This window comes from Gorilla gorilla, chromosome 19 (genome assembly GCF_029281585.2).
Source record: "Gorilla gorilla gorilla isolate KB3781 chromosome 19, NHGRI_mGorGor1-v2.1_pri, whole genome shotgun sequence".
Lineage (NCBI taxonomy): Eukaryota > Metazoa > Chordata > Mammalia > Primates > Hominidae > Gorilla > Gorilla gorilla.
The window spans coordinates 54732196-54748319 of record NC_073243.2 but is presented as its reverse complement, the minus strand read 5'-3'; the positions used below and the strand labels follow the sequence as shown (position 1 = coordinate 54748319).

Below are 16124 nucleotides of genomic sequence, written 5' to 3'. Positions count from 1 at the left end.
ACCTTACAATTTCCTGAGTAATATGAGGGTCTTTGTTATTCTTGAGCCCCTTGGTTCACACCTGGGTTTATGCTAATGAATGACTCAGGATGGGGGCTGGTCACACTAACCATGTGATTAGGGGGACAGGGCTTTAAACCAGCTCAACCTCCAGGGAGGTGAGGGGAACTAGAGATCAAGTTCAACTGCTTGGCCAATGATTCAATCAATCATGACTACATAATAAAACTCTAATAAAAACAATGGACACTGAAGGTTGGAGGAGCTGCCTGGTTGGTGAACATATCAATGTGCCAGAAAAGTGACACATCTTGATGCCATTGGGAGAGGACAGAAAAGTTCTACATTCAGGCTGCCCCCCACCCTGAGACCTTGACTGTGTATCTTAATTTGGCTCATTCTGATTCTTTATAATAAAACTATAATCATAAGTAAAATGATTTCCTGAGCTCTATGAGTTGTTTTAGCCTATTACTGAACCTGACAGAGTCACAGGAACTCCCAGAGTTGCAGCCTGGGGAACTTCAAATTTGCACCTGAAAACTACAGTGAAAGCAGTCTTATTGGGGACAACGACCTTAAATCCGTGGAGTCTCATGCTAACTCCAGGTGGTTAGTGTCAGAATTGAATTACAGCATGCTGCAACACAAAAGACAAACTTTCCACATTCAAGGAGTTACATGGGTATGTGTAGATCCACTCAGGTTCACGGACAACCAATCACTTCTAAAAAGCCTAGTCAGCTACGTAGACTGCTGAGCCACAGGACAAGGAGTGAAGTTTGATTTACTGTGAAATCTCAAAACATAGTTATTTTGATCTTTTTTTTTCTTTTGGCACTTTCTTAGAAACAGACAAAATCCACACACATAACAGTTAAGCTTCCACAATACCACGTAAAAATGGGTATATAGTTAAGGCATTTAAACTTCAGGTATATGAAAATGAAAACAGAAAAATTTCTAATGGGTTTTTAAAAAATAAAAATAGGCTTCCTTATTTGAAAAAACAATGTTCAAGGGAGGGGAAAAACAGAAAATATAAGAGACCAAATGAAAATATCTCATATACTAATAATCCCACTATTCAGAAAGAACCATTACTATTCTTCTCCCTCTCAATATATTACAAAAACCTTTCCATGTCAATATTATCAAAAATTATGAAATATCATAATATTTCATCACTAGAATAAATCATAAAACAGTCCCCTACAGCTGAACTTATTTCCAATTTTCTTCTATAAAAAGTACTGTAATCAGCTGTCTTGCAACTAATTCTCTACATGAAACTTTTATTTCCAGGATAAATTCCTTCCAGTATAATTTATAGGTTCAACAATATACTCTTTTTAATGCCAATTTATACCCCTGCCAGATTTGTGTATGAGAACACCTGTTTTCTATGCTTGATAAGCTGGGAAAGTTCTTACCTTTGCTACTGTGACAGGCCAAACTGTGTTCTCAGTGTTGCTTTAATATAAACTTTGATTTCTTAAGACTTAGTCTTAAGAAATGTTAAATGTTAAAGCATTTCTTTATATTTCTTGGCAATTTTCTTCCACTGACAGCCTTCTAGTCATGCCCTTTCCCCATTTTTCTTTGAGGTAGTCATCTGTTTTTCACTAAGTTATAAAATACATAAAGTGGCTGGATGTGGTGGTTCACACCTGTAATCTCAGCACTTTGGGAGGCCGAGGTGGGTGGATTGCTTGAGGTCAGGAGTTCAAGACCAGCCTGGCCAACATGGTGAAACCCCATCTCTACTAAAAATACAAAAAATTAGCCAGTTGTGGTGGCACACGCCTGTAGTCCCAGCTACTTGGAAGGCTGAGGCAGGAGAATCACTTGAACCCAGGAGGCAGAGGTTGCAGTGAGCTGAGATCACACCACTATACTCCAGCCTGGGCAACAGAGCCAGACTCCATCTCAAAAAATACAATAAAATAACATAAAATATATAAAGTGATTAAGCCTTGGTCGGGCGCCGTGGCTCACGCCTGTAATCCCAACACTTTGGGAGGCCGAGGCGGGCAGATCACGAGGTCAGGAGTTTAAAACCAGCCTAACCAACATGGTGAAACCCCATCTCTACTAAAAATACAAAAATTAGTGAGGCGTGATGGCACACCCCTGTAATCCCAGCTACTTAGGAGGCTGAGGCAGGAGAATCGCTTGAACCCGGGAGGTGGAGGTTGCAGTGAGCCGAAATCTCACCACTGCACTCCAGCTTGGGCAACAGAGCGAGACTCCGCCTCAAAAAAAAAAAAGTGATTAAGCCCTTTTCACAAACATCCATGTACATTTCCAGTTTAGGTCACCATAAGTAATACAATCACTCTTTAGAAAAAGTTTAATAAGTTGGTCACAAACATTGGCTATACTGTTATTTTAGGCTAAGTATTTTTGCTAAAAGGTTATGCCATACAGTAATCATCACTTAAGAAAAGCAACTACTTACAGTCAGTACTCAAGTCAATTTAAAATAGCCTATTAAACATAGGTAAGTTTTCTATCCTGAAACTACAAATTTTTAAATTTAGACAAAGTATATTATTCATTGCAACATATGGATTTGAGATTTAATACTAACTTTATTGTTACTATCATTACTCTGAAAGTTTGCACATAAAAAGTCTTGCCTTTTTCTAGAAATATAAGAATTTATAAAAGTAAATGTATAATGAATTACCAAGGAAGAAGGTAGAACTACACAAAGCCGAAAATGATGGAAAAAAAAAAGTCTGGTGTCAAATCTAATACGGATCATTAAAACCCAAAAACAAAAAAAAAAAATGTAAAAGCCAAATAATGCAGAAATCTATAGTTTTCTGAATATGGCACCTTTTTTGGATAGCTAAAGAAGAAACAGTAAAGAATATATTTCTTAAAAACATTATGAACCTCACATTGTAAAAATAAATCACTGCTTTAAAATATAGATTTTCTATCACCTCAAATCTTAATTCTGATCAAATTATAAGGCACATTATATGAAAGTTATGTTAAGCATAAATAATTCATTTTATAGAAAATAAATTATTTTCTATATATAACAACAGATGTTATACACAAACTATTAAAACAAACAAATCTACCCTAAGAATTTGCAAGAATTCCTTCCTGCACATTCAAGCATATTTAAGGCCCAGAAACTGGCCAAATACTACTTCTTTAATTAAAAATAAATTGGCATTAGGCCGGGCGTGGTGGCTCACGCCTGTAATCCCAGCACTTTGGGAGGCCGAGGCTGGTGGATCACCTGAGGTCAGGGTTCCAGAACAGCCTGACCAACATGGTGAAACCTTGTCTCTATTAAAAATACAAAAAATTAGCCGAGTGTGGTGGTATTGCATGGCAGTTGCAGTGAGCCAAGATCATGCCACTGCACTCCAGCCTGGGCAACAGGACAAGACTCCGTCTCATAACAAACAAATAAATAAATAATTGGCATTAAAATATTTTTCCAGGTCAATTCTAACAGCAAACTCACAGGAATTAATCAAAGTTTGATACTAAGATTGATACAAAGATTGATACTAAGTCTTTTTCCACTCCTTAAAAAAAAAAAAATTTAGCCCTATTGCTATTTAAGCTGCTTGATATTATAATACTATAACTAAAAAAAAAAAATTGTTATAAAGATAAGTAAAAAAACAAACCACAAAACTAAATCTGTGGTGTGCTCATAATGATATAAAAACTGTCAAACGAGATTGGGTGCGGTGGCTCATGCCTGTAATCTCAGCACTTTGGGAGGCCGAGGCAGGTGGATCACCTGAGGTCAGGAATTCAAGACCAGCCTGGCCAACATGGTAAAACCCCGTCTCTACTAAAAATACAAAAATTAGCCAGGTGTGGTTGTGTGTGCCTGTAGTCCCAGCTACTCGGGAGGTCAAGGCAGGAGAATTGCTTGTACCTGGGAGGCAGAGGTTGCACTAAGTCGAGACTGTGCCACTGCACTCCAGCCCAGGCAACAGAGTGAGACTCCATCTCAAAAAAAAAAAAATAAAAAACAAACAAACAACAACAACAACAAAAAAAATGTGTCAAACTAAAGGAAACATCAAAATGCTATCAGTAGTTGTCTTCAGGTAGTAGAACTAAGGGCTATTTATTTTCTCTTTCTACTTTATAATAATTTTTTTAATTAATAAAAGATTATGGGCCAGGGGCATGTTGCCAGGTGGCCAACACAGCGAAACCCCATTTCTACTAAAAATACAAAAATTAGCTGGAAGTGGTGACAGGCACCTGTAATTCCAGCTACTTGAGAGGCTGAGGCAGGAGAATCGCTTGAACCCGAGCTGAGGCAGAGTAGATTGCTTGAGGTCAGGAGTTCAAGACCAGCCTGGCCAACATGAAGAAACCCCATCTCTACTAAAAAAAATACAAAAATTAACTGGGCATGGCAGCGCACGCCTAGAGTCCCAGCTACTCAGGAGGCTAAGGCAGGAAAATCACCTGAACCTGGGAGGCAGAGATTGCAGTGAGCCAAGATTACACCATTGCACTCCAGCATGGGCGACAAGAGCAAAACTCCATCTCAAAAATATATATGTATTATTATTACAATTAATTTATTCACTCTCAAGCAATTATCTCCTCAAATACAGGGGCAAGTTTTTCTTAAAAAAGAAACTTTATCTGGCAACAGTTGCTCAGAATCATGGCTACCACAACTACTTAGTACTTCATATAGTATAGAAACACCGTCTATTGTCATCCAAGTGGCAGTACTTCCCTGCACACAGTTTCTCCTAAGCTGAATAACTAAAATTTAAGTAACCAGTTATGGTGGGATGTATTTCTTAGAAAAAGAAGTATCCCCTTAAACTAAATGCTAGATTTTTCTCATTTTACTCACATAAAAGTAGCTATAATCAAATTAGAATTATAAGAATATATTAATACTTATACCTCTTAGAACACAATAAAATCCTGGACCCCTTCACCTTCAAAATACTGAGCTGCAGCCCATTAGAAAAAAATCTACCAGACAAAAAGGCAAAATGAACTCAGATATATAAGCTGAAAAAACAAACAACTAGGTTATTATTCTTAGCCAATTTGGAGGCAAAATAGAGAGAGAAAAGCCAGCCAGTCCTACGGCAGAACAAGGCTACTGAGTTTACTGAGACACTAAAGTTTTGTAAGTCATATATCTAGGAAAGGCAAGTAACAAGACAGGTGGCCAGAGGAGAAATAAGGTGTGATATGCTGCACTGCCAAGACACTCAAGGAGGTAAATCTTCACATTGCTCCTTCCCTTCTATTTCCAAGTCACATAAAATGACAATGGCAAGATTTAGGAATGAGAGCCAAGGGTAAAGAAAGTAGGCATAATATCCCAAGTGGCAATCTTAACCTAGTTTGTGAATCTTAAACTAGAATGAAAATTTTTAATTATTTAACAGTGAAGCCCAATATTGTCCTACAAACTGATGAACTATCTGAAGGACAGTACAAAGTAAGAAATAGTGACTTTTCTTTTCTTTTTTCTTTTTTTTTTTTTGAGATGGAGTTTTGCTCTTGTTGCCCAGGCTGGAGTGCAATGGCATGATCTTGGCTCACTGAAATCTCCACCTCCTGGGTTCAAGCGATTCTCCTGCCTCGGCCTCCCGAGTAGCTGGGATTACAGGCATGCGCCACCACGCCCGGCTAATTCTTTATTTTTAGTAGAGACTAGGTTTCTCCACGTTGGTCAGGCTGGTCTCAAACTCCTGACCTCAGGTGATCCGTCCATCTCGGCCTCCCAAAGTGCTGGGATTACAGGTGTGAGCCACCACACCCGGCCAATAGTGACATATCTTAATGTATTCTGATAATTTTATTTTGCACATATATTTGTGGTCTTTCTGCTGAGTTTGTTTTCTCAAATTTAATATGCAAACGTTTTCCTTTTTCATGGCCTCAATTTCCACTTAACAGTATGATAAAGCAAGCATAATCTTAGTTTCAGCTCTGCCGTACGATAGCTTACTGGGCTTTAACAAGTGTCTGGACCTAAGTTTCTTCATTTGTTTACTGAGAGGAGTTGATCCAAATGACTCAAAAAGACTCTCCTATTCAAAAATAATCATTCTATCATTCTTCAGAATGACATCAAGTTGTTCTGGGTAACATCCACCTTTAACTGGAGAACACTGCCTCTGGACTAAAACAGTGGGTATATTCCTCAAGCAATCATTCACCATATCAACACTGGTGAAGACAGTACTGTGGATTTACCCCCGCCCCAACTCCATGCTTCATCCAACCTCCAGCACAACAAACCCATCACTACCTACTTATTAATTTACTTACAGAGGAAATGGGCAAGCCAACCCCCACTAGGATGAGGACAGTGGATGTGACGGTACTGTCATGGTACGGATAGTTGATGCTGTTGTCTTTACAGAAAAAGCCTCTCTGAAATGGATATATTTGGCCCAATTTTAGAACAGCCATAGGCATGGAAGCTGTTGGGGAAGGGAAAAAAAGACACACATGATTAAATTCAATTCACTTCATTAGGAAGTAAAGTCTACTGAATGGGATGCAAATCCTAGCCATATTTTGCCCTCTCTGGAGATGGATCTCCATTATACCCAAGGGCAAAGATTAAGGAAATCATGCAGCATCATTTGCCTGTCCATATCAGCCCCCACCTTTTTCCAAGTATAAATACTATTACTTGCATTGACCTCCGATTTTAGAAATAAACAATAAAAGAGACTTCCACAAGGAGGAGAGCAAAATTGGCCCATGGAAAAATAAAGCTGAGAAAACGGGAAGGTTTTCCATTTTGCATTCTGTAGTTAATTCATTTTTAATTGAATTGCTTTACATTAAACTGTGTTTAAGAAAAAAGGCAAAATTCCATAAATAAATTCAGTAATTAATATCATAACAACCAAATGTCATCCAGGAGAAGAAACATGTAAAAATTTAGGTGGCTCATGCCTGTAATCCCAGCACTTTGGGAGGCCAAGGTGGGCAGATCACTTGACATGAAGAGTTCAAGACAAGCCTGGCCAATATGGTGAAACCCCGTCTCTACTAAAAACACAAAAATTAGCCAGGCATGGTGGTATACACCTGTAGTCCCAGCTACTGGGCAGACTGAAGCAGGAGAATCGCTTGAACCCAGGGGACAGAGGTTGCAGTGAGTCAAGATTGTGCCACTGCACTCCAGCCTGGCCAACAGAGCAAGACTCAATCTCAGGAAAAAAAAAAAAAAAAAAGAAAGAAAAGAAAAAGAGAAAGAAAATGATAGAAACCACAAGTATATATTCAGTAATAAAAATAGAAAGAAAAAGCCTTTTGTTTTCCAAAGACAAACACCCGGTTTTATTAGCCCTGGCAAGGCTCCAAAACCACTTTTAACAAGTTATACTGAAATAATTTTCAGTTGAAATTTTGCACCTAAATAAAATGACCCTGAAAGACCAAAGTTAAATAATTTAAATTAGTGGCTTCTTAAGATATTCAAATTTACCATGCTTTTAGGCTTTGTTTTATACAAACTCACTCACTATATGCGCAATACTAAGCCATACTTAGGGAAGACAAATTTGTATAAAACCAATACTAAATTCAAGAACCTAAATTGTATATGTAGAAAAAGAATGTATACCCAGTAAATTGTTTAAAAACAAATCCCAAGGTAGATTTTTTGGGGAAAATGATGAAACTGTTCTGTATCTTGATTGAGATGGTAATTCCACAACTCTTTTATTGCATGTAAAGTTAAGAAGAAATACCATAAAAGGCAGAAATATGCCATAAAAATAAGAATATAATTACTAAAATGGCATAGAAGGACCTATAGGAATTCAGAGGTCAACACAGACTGGAGGACTTAGAAAAGGCTACTAAAGAAGAGGCAACTGAGTTGAACGTGAAATGACAGGTAAAACACAAGCAATAGGGAGGAGCACAGGGAGACCATTTAGTGGTAGAGGGAGGCAGGGAAGCATGAGAATTGCATCAACAAGAGCACAAAGGGAATGAGCAAGAAGTTTTCAAGGTACACGCATTTTGTAGCCAACATGTATTGCATGCTTGCACATGCTGGGAATTAGGCCACATAGATTAACTCAATCCTTACCTCACCTCTGTGAAGTAGGTATTATCACTACCTGCTTTTTTCATATAAAGTTGTTGAAGCTTAGAGAAATGAGGAACATTGCTGAAACTAGGAAGTGGTGGAACCAGGATTCCAACACAAGCTATCTCTTCCAGAGTTAGGGAATATACGGCCTCCCATGGAGACAAGTGATCTCGCTAGGTTAACAGGTTAGAATATGATTGGAGAAGGGGAACCTGTCCTTTAAAAACCTCACTCAGTATAATACATGTTGTGTTCACGATAAGAACTCAAAGTAGGCTGAGTACGGTGGGTCACACCTATAAACCCAACACGCTGAAAGGCTGAGGCAGAAGGACCCCTTAAGTTCAGGAGTTCAAGACTAGCCTGGGCAACATATTGAGACTTCGTCTCCACAAAAGAAATTTTTTAATTGGCTGGGCATGGTGGCATGTGCCTGTAGTCCCAGCTACTCAGGAGGGTGAGGCAGGAGGATCCCTTGAGCCCGAGAGGTAAAGGCTTCAGTAAGCCATGTTCACACCACTACACCCCAGCCTGGGCAACAGAACAAGACCCTGTCTCAAAAAAAAAAAAAAAAAAGAAGAAGAAGAAAAAACTGAAAGTTAATGGAACAATGTATTATTTGCTATAGATTATCTCTGAATTCTGCAATTCTATGGTTTTTCATGGGAATAACAGTGCTTGAGATTTCTGTGTTTATTAAAAGATTATAGGACTCAGGCATGGTGACTAACACCTGTAATCCCAGTAACTCAGGAGGTTGAGGCGGGAGGATCACTTCAGGCCAGAAGTTCAAGACCATTCTGGGCAACACAGCAAGACCCTGTCTCTAAAAAATATTTTTAAAAATTAGCTGGGTGGCTGGGTGAGGTGGCTCATGTTTCTAATCCCAGCACTTTGGGAAGCCGAGGCGGGTGGATCACAAGGTCAGGAGATCAAGACCATCCTGGCTAACACAGTGAAACCCCATCTATACTAAAAATACAAAAAATTAGCTGGGCGTAGTGGCTGTAGTCCCAACTACTTGGAAGGCTGAGGCAGGAGAATCACTTGAACCTGGGAGGCAGAGATTGCAGTGAGCTGAGATCGCGCCACTGTACTCCAGCCTGGGTGACAGAGCGAGACTCCATCTCAAAAAAAAAAAAAAAAAAAAAAAAATAGCTGGTCATAGTGGCACACACCTATAGTCCAGATATTTGGGAAGCTGAGGCAGAAGGATCACTTGAGCCCAAGAATTCGAGGCTACGGTGAGCCATGATTATGCCACTGCATTCCAACATGGGTGCAGAGCAAGACTCCCAACTCCAAAGAAAGAAAAAGGATTATGGGTTTAATACACTTGGAAAGGATGTAAGTTTGTAGGAAATAAAATATCACTGTCCTCTTTTGCTCAGGGTCAGCAACATGGTAAAATGAGGAATTTTAGAAATTAACTTCCAGGAAAAAAAAAAAAAGGGAGAGAGAGAGCAAGAAGAAACACAAATATTTACAGTTTTGAAATTATCTACTAATTAGGTGATAAGTAGTGTGTAGATAGTGGAAACAGAATAGGATGCACAGAAGAATGTTTTGAATATAGAAATGATACAAAACTTGAGCACTGATCACAAATGCTGAGGCAGACCTGAAGATGGCACTTCAGGGTTTGGACATATGAAGAACGAAAGTTCCGTTGATAGAAATGAGAAGTTGCCAGGGGGAGCTCATTTATGGTGGAAGAACATTACTTTAGTATTGAGAACACTGCCTTTGGGGCAATCTGGCACCTCCCTAAATGCTCAGCCTCATTTTCCACTGTCCCCTTAAGGCTCCAATCACACTGAACCACTTGCTGTTGCCGAAACATACTGTTTTCAAAACCCTAGGTTTCATAGGGATTTGAAATGCTCAGCCTTCTACTGAGGATAGTTGCTCTCTCATTTCTCCTTCAAGTCCAAGCCAGGTACTCCCTTCTTATCTGTCCCATGGCACCATGTACATATGTCTATCACACTGTACTTTAACTTTTTATGTGTGTGTCAGCAACTCTGAGGGCAAAGGCTACCTTTACCATTTTTGTATCCTTTGTACCAGGCACACAGATCTGAACAAAAATTTATTGGCCAGGCGCAGTGGCTCACGCCTGCAATCCCAGCACTTTGGGAGGCAAAGGCTGGCAGATCACGAGGTCAGGAGTTCAAGACCAGCCTGGCCAACATGGCGAAACCCTGTCTCTACTAAAAAAAATACAAAAAAAAAAAAAAAAAAATAGCCGGGCATGGTGGCGGGCGCCCAAAATCGCAGCTACTCAGGAGGCTGAGGCAGTAGAATCGCTTGAACCCAGGAGGCAGAGGTTGTGGTAAGCTGAGATGGCGCCATTGCACTCCAGCCTGGGCAACAAGAGCAAAACTCTGTCTCCAAAAAAAAAAAAAAAAAAAAAAATTTATTAAATGGCTAAGTGAATAAAATTCAGGGTAAAGATCAGAAGTAGAGAAAGATGTGTAAGTTGTTGGCATTAGAATTTGCAACTTAAGCTAGGAGAATAAAACAGCTCTTACAGAAGGCAAATCAAGACTAAAAGAAACAAAGCAATTAGCTAAGGCCTAATATCCACAGAGAAAACATGAAAAGAGGCTATAGGAGAGGAAGAAAGGATGCTCACAGGCTCCAAGGGGCAAGGGCTGTGTCTGTCTTGTTCAGCAGCATAGTCTGGCCATTCTTTAAACAAAAGAATGAATGAACAATAGAGAAGTAGGTCAATATTGTGATACAAAAACCAAAGCTCAGAGTATCTAGTACATGGCAAATCTAATATATCAAATGCTAAGACATCAAGGAGCATGAGAACTGAGTAAAGACTGAGGTCTTTACTGAGAATATATTATACCGTCTCCACTAATACAACAATGGTATCTTCATAAAGAAACTTAGTATTGAGCATTGTTCAATATCGGGTTGTCATTGTCTAAGCATGCCTTTCTTCAAGTTAAATATGTCAAAATTATGTCCCCCATTGTTCATATGGATTACACACACACACACACACACAGAGGCATGTCCATCCCTCCAGAGTAAACAGGTATCACTATTCCAAAAAGCAATGGAATAGTCTTTATCTGCTACTGAGATCATTTTTGTTTTGTTTTGTTTTGTTTTTGTTTTTGTTTTGAGACAGAGTCTTGCTCTGTCGCCCAGGCTGGAGTAGTGCAGAGGTGCGATCTTGGCTCACTGCAACCTCTGCCTCCCAGTTTCAAGTGATTCTCCGACTTCAGCCTCCTGATTAGGTGGGACCACAGGCACGCGCCACCAAGCCCCGCTAATTTTTGTAGTTTCAGTAAAGACGGGTTTTCACCATGTTGGCCAGGCTCATCTTGAACTCCTGCCCTCAAGTGATCCACCTGCCTCGGCCTCCCAAAGTGCTGGGATTACAGACATGAGCCACCACACCTGGCCAAGATTATTTTTAATGTTAATTTTTTAGAGTAGTGATGAGAGTTCTGTGTTAAAGGTAGTGTTCTAGGAAGACTCTTCTCCTTATAAACACTTTCTTAGGACAGATACACTTTTTCCTTAATACCTAAAGAACATAGATACTGTTTTGACCCTAATCATAGTTCTAGGATATTTTTCTCTTAATTAAAATTTCCTTAAGAGGAGTCACTTTTAAAACTATGTAATAACCGCCGGGCGTGGTGGCTCACCCTCTACCTGGGACTACAGCTGCTATCAGGCAGCCTTCTCCATACAGCTCTCTTTTTGAGGTAGCACTCCTTCTCTTTGCACTTCAGGTCTATGGGGCAATATTCCCATCCTCTCTGTTGCTAGCCCAGGATACTACAATATCTCTTGTTGATTTTCTAAACTCTGCCCACCTATTTGTGAATACTTGTTTCATTTAATCCTCTTCAAATTATCCAGCTTGAATATGCCATCTGTTTCCTATCAGGGCCATGGGTGACAGTACCACATACATATTTTGATCTTGCTAAACACAACTGTTAGGCATGTATGTCTGCTCTTAGTGCACTACTCCTATGATATGTTGAGGAAAACAGACACATGAATACCTGGATAGATGTAAACAGATGTTCCCATATTCTCCTCAATTCAGTGATAATTGAAACCTCTTCCATTTTATTAAATATATGTCATACATACTTCCTCAAATATGTGCTATTACAAAATATTCCAATGGAATAAATCTAAAATGCATTTTACAAAGAGAAAGACTAAAGTAAATCAATGTTAATCCCTAACATGTAGAAGGTAAAGAAAAAGTACTAAATTTATTTTGAAAACAATGAAATAAAAATCAAGTTATTAAAGTGACTACACTGATTCGTGTACCCACTCCCTCAATTTTCTCTAAAGATCTCATTTCAGACATTTAAATGAATATTATGCTACACAACAGGGAAACTCAGATGTCCATCCCCTCCTTATTCATTCAAACATTTCCACTGCCATAATATGGCAGCTGCAATGCCAAGAAAGAAGAAAGGAAAAAAGACTAAAAGAGGTGAAGAATGAAAAAGACCTCAAAGAAATTTTTTTTTAAGAGACTGGGTCTTACTCTGTCACCTAGGGTGGAGTCCAGTGGCAGGATCATAGTTCATTGTAACCTTGAACTCTTGGGCTCAGGCAATCCTCTCACCTCAGCCTCCCAAGTAGCTGTGACTACAGGCCTGTGCTACCATTCCTGGCTAATTTTTTTTTTTTTTTGGTAGGGACAGAGTCTCACTATGTTTCCTAGGCTGGTCTCAAACTACTGGACTCAAGCAATCCTCCTGCCTCGGCCTCCCAAAGTGCTGGGATTACACATATAAACCACCATGCCCAGCCACCACAGAACTTTTAATAAAAGAGGGAAATCAGTACTACAGGAAAATAACACAGCTGTAACTGCAAGCATGACTGACATTTAGGTTTGGGCAACACAGCCATCAGGATCCCAGCAGGAAACAGATAGCACCCCCAAACTGGGTAATTTAAGGAGAGTTTAAGAAAGGGACTACTTACAAGGTGTGAAGGGTGTGGGCACAGTCAAAAGATAGTGCAACCTCCTGAAGCTGCTATCATCTACAGACTTGAAAAGACAAAGAGGGCCCCATGATATGAGCCATGGCCTCTGGGAGAGCCAACATGACACGATCTTGCAGGAGGAAACCAGGAAAATAAACACAGCAACTCTACTCTCCTCCTGCCAGTGCTATCCATTGTCCAAACCCATCTAGAAGCCAGTCTCAGGCTCCTGAGACTGAGGGCAGGGAAGGCAATGACAGAAAGCAGGTCCACAGGTGCAATGGAAGATAAGCAGAACCAGGAGGGAACAGAAGGTAAAGCCAGTTGGGGTCTCAGTAGGGAGCTGAAACCTAAAAGTGAGTAATTCAAGAGAGATTAATAAAGGGGCTATTTATAGAGTCTATATTAAGACTACATATTAAAAACATTGGGTTTTATTCTGTGGGTAACAAGGAGACACAATTCCAATCTGTGTGCTAATGGAGGGGCTGTGAAAAGAGCTGTGTAAAGAAAAAAAACAGTGTGAAGACAGAAATACCAGTGTATATTAGAGATGTTAAGGGCCTGAAACAAAGAAATAACAGTGGGAACAGGAAAAAGAGGTAGATCCTAAAGATGTTTAGGAAGTTATTCCTACACAACTGTGGATCATGTCTCTGTGTACATATAGATGTCTGTGTATCTAAAACACACACACACACACACCTCTTCAGCCTTTGTTGTATCTGCAAAATATAATTTCCATTTTTCCCTTTCCCTAATTACCACCTAATAACATGCCCTGCATAATCTTGCTTACAGTAAGCATTTCAAGGAATATTTATGGAATGAATGAATAAACAAGTGAGCAAAGCTTCTGAAACATATAAACAATAATCTTATGTAACCATAAACTTAGATCCTGAAAAGCTGTATGTGACTTGTCACACCAAAGGGCTCAAGTTCAAACAAACAAACCAAGAAGGGATAAAAAAAAAAAAAGCTGAACAATCTGAAGTCCAAGAACACGCTAGGGAAGCACTTACAATTCTATACTCTAGCAACTCTTTCTCACGCTGTTTTCCACTGGGAACACAAACTGCTAACAAAGATAAACAAACTGAATATACCCATGTTAACTGCTCAAACAAATTTGTAAATCACAAACTACTGGAATCTTGAAGGCAATTTGTGTACGCTCCAGCATTACCTCTAAGCAAACCTTCAAATATGGCTACTGCAGAAGCACTTCTCTCAGCAGCACCCCTCACTCTTTCCTCAATGAGAAAAGAAGTTGAGGCCCCAATTGCATCCTCTTTACTGATCCACCCAAAACAAACTCCCTGCAGGAAAGTAGAGGGATAAGATTTCCAAAGGAGATGCTGAAGAGTGAAAAGCAATCACACTTCAAAATAGGACTTTACAAATAATTAACAACAGCTCCAGATCCATCCTGTTCTCTTCTCTAGAACCACTAGAAACTCTCAGATCTGAAATTGTATCATAGATTACACACCTACATATCCCACTCCATGATACACATGTTGAACTTCCTATGTCCATATCCATCCTCCACATCCTCAGAGTTAGCAAACGAGTTAGACATCTATCACTTTGTTCCAAGATTCCCATGTAAAAAGTTTTCATATACTATACAAGTTTACAGTATACAATATACTATGCACTCTCAGTAAAAAGGACAAATTATAATGTGGTCTCTTATTCACCAGTAAAAAAATATCTGCTCTTACTGGAAGCACCTAAAATAATCGGGCAGCCTACCTCACAAGACTCTTAAACAGCAATCCTGCTAGTCTCAGAGCAATTTATAAACCTAAATGAGAAAACACAAACATGCTCCAGAGAAAGGTTTGCTTTATAACTAAAAGATTCATAACATGGTTGTTCATGGATGTGAACAACTCCATGAGTCCTCAGACTGTGAGTCTTTAGAGTTTCACTACTCAAAAAAAAATAAATAAATAGTTAATAATCTTATATGGCCCTTCTCATATATGTCCAAGAAGAATGGAAACAAACATTGACTGAGCACCTATTATAAGTCACCACAATGCTAAGGTACTTGCATATATACCTGAAATATAAATATATTCTTATAGGAATACCATAAAAGAATATATATTTCAAATATCCTACCATAAAATCCGGTAGAATATATTTATATTTCACATATATATTTATATCTCAGATATAAGAGATATAAGAATATATTTATATTTCAGACATCCTACCATAAAATATGGAAAAATTAAAAATTAAAACAAAAAAAATATAATCAATGAGTATAGATCATAAAACCAAGCAAAATAAGTAAAAACATCATATATGGTATAATTTGATTTCTCTAAAATTTTTTTTTTTTTTTTTTTTGAAACAGAGTCTCGCTCTGTCACCCAGGCTGGAGTGCAGTGGCGCAATCCCGGCTCACTGCAACCTCCACTTCCTGGGTTCACACCATTCTCCTACCTCAGCCTCCCGAGTAGCTGGGACTACAGGTGCCCGCCACCACGCCCAGCTAATTTTTTGTATTTTTAGTAGAGACGGGGTTTCACCATGTTAGCCAGGATGGTCTTGATCTCCTGACCTCATGAACCCCCTGCCTCGGCCTCCCAAAGTCTCAGGATTACAGGCATAAGCCACCATGCCTGGCCTAAAATTATTTATGTTTATATATAAATAAACATTGGGAAGTCTGGAAAAACATATGACCAACTTCTAAGTAGTTATCTTCAGAAATGGTATTTTTTTTTAAGCCAGTCAAATTTAACAGTGGGGGTTAAATAGCAGAGATGGTACTAATACAAATCAAATCAGGGAGAAAACTTATTTTCTACTGTATATACTTCCATGTTTGAATATTTTATAATAAAACAAAAGACCAAAATCATCACATTTGAAGTTTTATTCTGTGGGTAGCAGGGAGACACACAATCCAATCTGTACTCTAACTGAGGGGGCTGTGAAAAGAGCCGTGTAAAGAAAAAAGCAGTGTGAAGACAGAATAGACAGCAAGGCCAGAGGCAAGAAATAC

The 16124-nt window shown here is 39.0% G+C and overlaps 1 protein-coding gene across 2 annotated transcripts in view; it reads right to left on the bottom strand.

Moving 5' to 3' along the window:
• The window catches only part of PLPP1 (phospholipid phosphatase 1), a 110255-nt gene that overhangs the window by 59813 nt on the left and 34318 nt on the right, over window positions 1-16124 (bottom strand). The window contains exon 2 of one of the 2 annotated variants that reach the window (XM_004058848.4): window positions 6307-6461. The exons of the other annotated variant lie outside the window; for it this stretch is intronic. Within the exon in view, the coding sequence (XP_004058896.2) occupies window positions 6307-6461 (155 nt within the window). The remainder of the gene's footprint in view (window positions 1-6306; window positions 6462-16124) is intronic. 2 annotated transcript variants of the gene reach the window in all.